This window comes from Rana temporaria, chromosome 9, assembly GCF_905171775.1.
Source record: "Rana temporaria chromosome 9, aRanTem1.1, whole genome shotgun sequence".
NCBI lineage: Eukaryota > Metazoa > Chordata > Amphibia > Anura > Ranidae > Rana > Rana temporaria.
In genome coordinates, this window is record NC_053497.1 from 25,069,377 (window position 1) to 25,077,642 (window position 8,266).

The following is an 8,266-nucleotide window of genomic DNA, read 5'->3' on the forward strand; positions in this document are numbered from 1 at the left end:
ACGACTAAAACTAAAACAATTGCAGAAGACTAAAACTAAAACGCCATTTTAGTCCTAAGATTAAAACTAAAGTCTTGTACACACGATCGGATATCTGATGGAATCTAATCCGATGGATTTTTTCGACGGATATCTGATGAAGCTGACTTTCATCAGTCTTGCCTACACACCATCAGTCAAAAATCAGACTGTAACAAAACGCTGTGACGTAAAACACTACGACGTGCTGAGAAAAATAAAGTTCAACGCTTCCAAGCATGCGTCGACTTGATTCTGAGCATGCTTGGATTTTTGACCGATGGACTTCCACACAGACGATCGTTTGTTTGTTTTTTATCCATAGGAAAAATTTATAACATGTTCTATTTTTTTCACCGATGGAAAACAAACCGATGGGGCCCACACACGAACGATTTGTCCGATGAAAAGTCAATCGGTCCGTTTTCATCGGACAAACCGATCGTGTGTACATGGCTTTAACAACATTTACTGCCAAAATTAACACTTAAAGTGGAGTTTCCATCCCAAAAGTTTTTTTTCATTATTGTGCTCATTAGACCTAAAAAAAGAAAAAAAAAATTTTTTTTTTTACTCATCTGGAAATGCTTGTTGCTATGCTGTCCCACAAAATCTGCCTTTGGAATCATCTAGGATTCTGACATCATCTCCCTCTAATCCTCCTGGAAAATGTGTGTCATCATTTCCCAGGATGCCGTGCGCTACCCAATTATCACTCCCCATTCAAGACTTCCATGAAGTAAGTGCTTGTGGGCTTCACAATGCCCACAAGCAAAATGACAACGGTGTGGACATAGTTTTATAAACTATGGGCTAGATTCAGAAAGAATTTACGTTGGCGTATCTATTGATACGCCGGCGCAGCTTTGAATTTACGCAGCGTATCTTCTTTCTGTATTCAGAAAGCAAGATACGCCGAAATTAGGCTAAGATCCGACTGGCGTAAGTCTCTTACGCCGTCGTATCTTAGGGTGCATATTTACGCTGGCCGCTAGGTGGCGCTTCCGTCGATTTCAGCGTAGAATATGCAAATGAGCTGGATACGCCGATTCAGAAACGTACGTGCGCCCGGGGGATTTTTTTTACGTCGTTTGCGTTCGGCTTTTTCCGGCGTAACGTTACTCCTGCTATATGAGGCATAGGCAATGTTAAGTATGGACGTCGTTCCCGCGTCGAATTTTGAAAATGTTACGTTGTTTGCGAATAGGGCTTTGCGTAAATTAGGTTCACGTCGAAAGCATTGACTATTTGCGACTTGTTTAGGAGCATGCGCACTGGGATACATTCATGGCCGGCGTATGCGCCGTTCGTGAGAAACGTCATTTACGTGGGGTCATGTTTTATTTGCATAAAACACGCCCACCTCTTGACAATTTGAATTCCGCGCGCTTACGCCGGCAGATTTACGATACGCCACCGCAACTTACGGAGCAAGTGCTTTGTGAATACTGCACTTGCCTCTCTAAATTGCGGCGGCGTAAATAACATACGCTACGACCGCACAAATTTCCGTCCGCCTACCTGAATCTAGCCCTGTCTTTTTTTAATAACTATGCGGAGCGGCGGCGGATTGTAAAATAGTAAGTGACCGGATTTATATTATAAAAACGCAGGATGAAAGGACATACATTTAATAAATGCTAATTGTGGTTGGAACCTCAGCTTTAATACAGAGACCCCTTGATGTAATTATTTCCCTTTTAAACAGCTCAGCCATTTTGTATTTTTTACAGGATGTGACAAAGAACATGAACAATGTTTTCCGAGAACTGCTGGGTAAAACTGCTATGAAGCAGGGTGGACTGGAAGAAGCAATGGAAGTGGCCAAAGCAGCGAAGTCAAATAAACCCAATGCGCCAAGCAGTTGCGAGACCGTCCGCGGGAGCCCGGCAGGGAAAAAAGGTCCTCAGGGTAGAACAGTTTTCGGGGCCAGAAGATGAATTCATGACCTTGAGAGGAGAAGAAGAAGAACAAAGCTGGATCATCTCTGGTACCTTCGTTCACGTTCATCTCGTTCACAAGCTTAAGGCCCACAAAGCTGCGTAGGCCAGGGGGGTGTGCTAAGCATTGAAGAACGAAGGACGTTCCTCTAACCTTTCCCCTAAAAGCTCTCCCGCACAGCATTTGTTACTTTGTATCCGTGTTTGTTACCGTCATAAACAAAAGCACAGACATATAAAGCCAAGTGGAGCTCCTCTCCCACCCCACCCCCTCCTCAAGAGAACCAGCACAGGCCTCTGCCCAGCCAATGGAGGAGCGAAGGGAATAAAAGCTCTGACATATATAGACTTTATTGGTTGCTAAAAGCAGCAGTGGCACCTACCCAAGTCCACATAATTCATTTTTATCCCACTGGTATTTAGGTCTACAGACAACTGGGCCAGATCCTCTTCAGCTACATTTTCGATGCAGAATGAAAACCAGCATGGTGCCCATCTGCAGAAGCACAACCAATGTCACCACTGTAGATCCCTGTTCTGTTATACAGATCATCCTGTTAGCCAGCATCGTAGCCCCCATATCTGACATATGGGAAGAAACAAACTACGCAGTAATCCCTAACTGTGCTTGCGGCACGAGCAAAATATACTTTGGGCGAAGAAAACATTTTCTTACACGTGAAACAGCCTTCCATTTTTTTTTTTTTTCAGAAAACAGCAGATGGTCAATTCTACAATCACTGTAATTTGTTTTGCATTTAATAAGATTTTTTGCTTGAATATTATGACTGCACTGTGTATAGGAATGAAGCCAGCGGAGAGGATGCAGCTCGAGGCCACTAGGTGGCACTATAGACACAGAACTCTTTAACCCTTTTTCAGTTGCGTTTGCTGAAATTTTCAGTACTGCTTTAACAACAGATGCTTTTTGGAGAAGGTAGTTGGTTGTAAGTCGTCAACGGCACCAGCTTTAGTGACTGGAATAATTTATGATATGGTCCTCCTTTGTTTCAGATGCTAATGTCGCCATATTGTTGCCAGGATTGTGTATAGTTACAATATGGTCCCCCCCCCCCCCAAAAAAAAATTAAGTAAATGTGTCGTTCCCCATCATCTTATTGTTAACAAAATACTTTCTATGGATAATGGAAGCCATATTGATGTGTTGTTATTTTGTAGCCTGCATACACGGATCATGGGTAATTCAGAGGAGCCTATTTCACAGTTATACCAAATAAACTCCCTCCAAACAAATCCTAATATCCATTGACAATGTATGGGATTTTACAGTTCTCCAAAGCTGAACATGAGAAATAACTAAATTCCCTCATCCACGCTAAACAATGTGGATGGTTGAATCTGTCCTACTGTCTTCTGTATTCTAAGGTATAAATAAGAATTGGGGCACCACACCACAGCTCAATGGTCCTGACAAACCGGCTGATGCCAAGACCCTCCCACCTCTGATGAAGGGGGCATGGACTATTGAGCAGTGTTGTGGGCCGTGGCACTTCTGTTTTTATTTATACAGTAGTACATTACAAACCAAGGATCCTCTGGGGCGTGGAAGCTGCCTGCCCCATAACCAGTTCTTCTACACCAAATCAACACCAACATTGTCTTCTATTCCAAGACCTGATAAAGGGGCATGGACTATTGAGCAGTGAGTGTTGTGGCACTTCAATTCTTATTTATACAGTAGCACATTACAAACCAAGGATCCTCTGGGGCGTGGGAGCTGCCTTCCACGATAACCAGATCTTCACCACCAACATTGTCTTATATTCAAAGCCTCAATGAAGGGGTACGGACTATTGAGCAGTGTCGTGACACTTCAGTTCTCATTTATACAGTAGTATATTACAAGCCAATGATCTTCTGGGGTGTGGAAGCTGCCCGCGCAATAACCAGATTTTGTACACCAACATTGTCTTCTATTCCAAGCCTCAATGAAGGCGGTATGGACTATTGAGCAGTATTGTGGCACTTCACTTCTCATCTATACAGTAGTACATTACAAACTAAGGATCCTCTGGGGCGTGGAAGCTTCTTGCCCCATAACCAGTTCTTCTACACCAAATCAGCGCCAACATTGTGGGGCGTGGGAGCTGTCTTCCACGATAACCAGATCTTCACCACCAACATTGTCTTTTAGTCAAAGCCTCAATGAAGGGGTACAGACTATTGAGCAGTGGTGTGGCACTTCAGTTCTCATTTATACAGTAGTATATTGCAAGCCAATGATCTTCTGGGGTGCGGAAGCTGCCCGCGCAATAACCAGATTTTGTACACCAACATTGTCTTTTATTCAAAGCCTCAATGAAGGGGTACGGACTATTGAGCAGTGTCGTGACACTTCAGTTCTCATTTATACAGTAGTACATTACAAACCAAGGATCCTCTGGGGCGTGGAAGCTGCTTGCCCCATAACCAGTTCTTCTACACCATATCAACGCCAACATTGTCTTCTATTCCAAGACCTGATAAAGGGGCATAGACTATTGAGCAGTGTTGTGGCACTTCAATTCTTATTTATACAGTAGCACATTACAAACTGAGGATCCTCTGGGGCGTGGGAGCTGCCTTCCACGATAACCAGATCATCACCACCAACATTGTCTTTTATTCCAAGCCTCAATGAAGGGGTACGGACTATTGAGCAGTGTTGTGGCACTTCAGTTCTCATCTATACAGTAGTACATTACAAACCAAGGATCCTCTGGGGCATGGGTGCTCAACCTGTGGCTCTCCAGCTGTTGCAGAACTACAATTCCCATGAGGCATTGGAAGCCGCTGACAGTTACAAGCATGACTCTCGAAGGCAGAGGCATGATGGGACTTGTAGTTCCGCAACAGCTGGAGAGCCACAGGTTGAGCACCCATGCTCTGGGGCGTGGAAGCTGCCTGCCCCATAACCAGTTCTTTTACACCAAATCAACACCAACATTGTCAACTATTCCAAGAACTGATAAAAGGGGCATGGGTTATTGAGCAGTGTTGTGGCGCTTTAATTCTTATTTATAGAGTAGCATATTGCAATCCAAGGATCCTCTGGGGTGTGAAAGCTTCCTGCCCCATAACCAGATCATCAACACCAACATTGTCTTTTATTCCAAGCCCTGATGAAGGGGGCATGGGCTATTGAGCAGCGGTGTGGCACTTCAGTTTTTATTTATACAGTAGTACATTACAAACCAAGGATCCTCTGGGGTTTAGAAGATGCCTACTGCTACTCGATGTTCTACATCAACACCAATATTATCTTCTATTTCCAACCCTGATGAATGGGGTTGTTTTTAGACTCTCGAAACACACTACCCTTTTGATTGTATCTGGACTATTAAACAGTGGTGTGGTGCTTAAGGTCCTGTTTATTCTGTATTGCATTACAAAGCAGAAGAACCAAAGAAGCTGTCTATCCCATAACCAGATCACCTAGACCAGTGATGGCAAACCTTGGCACGATGGCATCCCAGATGTTTTGGAACTACACATCCAATGATACTCATGAACTCAGCAGTATAGTTGAGCTTAATGGGAAATTTAGTTCCAAAACACTGGGGTGCCAAAGTTCTCCATCACTGACCTAGACCAGGGCTCTCCAAACTGTGGCCCTTTGCTAGCCTTTATCTGCCCCTTGGACTACTATTCCTACGAATGATATGAGGCAATATTCCTCCTACTGACACCAACAATGGGGCACTATATTTTCCACTGATACCGATCATGAGATAATATCACTCCCAATAATACCAATGATGGGGCATTACTCCTCCTCCTATTGTCCTACTGACCACAAACCCTGAGGCCATGTTTACTCTCACTGATGCTGGGCCTGAGACATTTTCCACTGGCCACAATTGGGCCCCCTTAAAGTCTAAAGGACGGTAAGCTAGCCCATTGCTTGAAAAGTTTAGAGACCCCTGACCTAGACCAACATCATACTGTGGGATAGCAATGCCAATATAATAAACTCATAGGTCCAGCACTATCTTTCCACTTTCTTAAGTATGTGTTAATTATGTCTTTTGACAGCTGGTGGCTGCAGCTGTCGGAACACCCGAACAGCAGCTACATCTGATTGGGTGCAGCAGCTTTTCAGCGGACAAATTTCTGCCTGGCTCCATCGATTTTTAGATCTAAGCAAGGAGGTCCACTCACGGCTCAAATTTTGGCAGGCTCTTCAGGAACCAACCAAAATGCATGTCCAGCTTTATTCAGGGTTGTAATAGCTGAGGGGCTGGACTACAAACCGAGTTCTGGTAGAAATAAACTCCACCCCAAACAGGTCTCTGGCTGGAGCGATGGGAGGATTCCCCACAAAGTCTTTACTATACGTCAGGACCTCCAGTAGAAGTCCACTACTGCTATAATTATTTTGCTAGGGCAGACTTGGCTTTTCAGTTAAAGTCCAACTCTGGGCTTGCCAAAAAAAGTGAAATCTGCCACCCCACCACCACCACCAGCATATCCAGGACATAATGGGGAGATACTAATAGAGAGAAATACATTAATCTAGAGTCTTGGAAGCTTTATCCTTTCCAGTTCTGGTTGCAACAACCAGTCCTCATAATTTTCCTTTCCTGCCGGTCATGTCGCAAAGCCGCTCTCTGGCACCTTCACGTACAACACATGACCAACAACCACCGCTAGCCACGCATTGTACTTAATCATGTCGAGGGCTTGCTTTTATTTTGTTGATGGTGAGAGGAGGATCAGAGCACTGGCCGTGGCAGGACCATAAGGTAGATGTAAACGCCTCAAGCATTCACACAGTCTTCCCAAATTGCTGTAATGTGTCTAATGTGTTTAGTTCCTATGATCGTCAGCTCCATCTAGTGGCCATATTACAGTATTTTTGCACATTTTGGAAAATAACAATATCATCTACTTTTAGTGGGACTATATAGTTTGGGGATCCTAAAACACAACAAAAGTGACAACTGCCACCTTGTTAAATTGACATCATTGCAGTAGGAGGACACTGTGTGAGGGATTTTTACACTGGCTGGTCAGAGAGTGAGAGGATCCAAGAGACAGAGCTGTGTGTCAGAGATGTTTACACTGGCCAATCACAGATTGAGAGCGAGTTGTGGAACAGAGCTGTATGAGTGTCATAGATTTTTACACTAGCCAATCATAGATTGAGACCCAGCTAGGGAGCAGAGCTATGTGCTGTGTGTGTCATAGATTTTTACACAGCCAATCACAGATTGAGACCCAGCTAGGGGGCAGAGCTGTGTGTGTCATAGATTTTTACACTGACTGGTCATAGATTCAGAGAAAGCTGATGGGACAGAGCTCTGTGAGTGTCATACATTTTTACACTGACCGGTCAGAGATTGAAAGCCAACAGGAGGGCAGAGCTATGTGAATGTCGCCCGATTTTTACACCAGCCAGTCACAGATTGAGAGCCAGTTGTGGGACAGAGCTGTAAAAGTGTCATTGATTTTTACACTGGCCAGTCAGATTGAGAGCCAGCTAGCTACGGAGCTGTGCGAGTGCCATAGATTTTTACACTGACTGGTCACAGATGGAATTCAAATAAGTTTAATGAGGATATCCCCATTTTCTTTGACCAAGAGGCTATCAGATTTTGTGTGTTCCAGTTGTACACATCCCAGCTGATCTACCATCCAGCGCTGTGTTATCTATGGACCTATTACTACTGATTCCATTTATTGCTATCCCATTATTGTTTATGTGCGCTGATTAATTTGTTCATTTAGTTTGTATTGGTCACAGATTGAAGGCCAGCAGGAGGACAGAGCTCTGTGAGTATCAGGGATTTTTTACACTGACTAGTCATAGATTGAGAGGAAGCCGAGGGGACAAAGCTGTGCGAGTGTCATATATTTTTACACTAGCTGCTCACAGATTACGAACCAGCTGGTGGACAGCGCTGTGTGAGTGTCATAGATTTTTACACTGGGTGGTCACAGATTGAGAACCAGCTGGGGACAGCGCTGTGTGAGTGTCATAGATTTTTACACTAGCTGCTCACAGATTACGAACCAGCTGGTGGACAGGGCTGTGTGAGTGTCATAGATTTTTACACTGGCTGGTCACAGAGTGAGAACCAGCTGGGGACAGCGCTGTGTGAGTGTCATAGATTTTTACACTGGCTGGTCACAGATTGAGATGCAGCACTAAAAACATTTAAGAGGGTTTCGACTTCAATAGGGGATGTTTCCATTAACTTCCTGTAGCATTTACATGACGGGAAGTAAAGGGAAATCTCACAGACAATAAAAATAAAAAAGGTCAATCTAACCATTACTTTACTCTCTATTCAGAATATAAAAAA

The 8,266-nt window shown here is 44.0% G+C and overlaps 1 protein-coding gene across 3 annotated transcripts in view; it reads left to right on the top strand.

Moving 5' to 3' along the window:
- Nucleotides 1-2,664, top strand: part of ARHGAP4 (Rho GTPase activating protein 4) — a 256,952-nt gene extending 254,288 nt beyond the window's left edge. For all 3 annotated transcript variants that reach the window (XM_040322987.1, XM_040322988.1, XM_040322989.1), the window contains one exon: nt 1,752-2,664. In XM_040322987.1, coding sequence (XP_040178921.1) covers nt 1,752-1,958 — 207 coding nt within the window. In that variant the 3' untranslated portion in view covers nt 1,959-2,664. The remainder of the gene's footprint in view (nt 1-1,751) is intronic.
- The last annotated feature ends 5,602 nt before the right edge of the window (nt 2,665-8,266 follow it).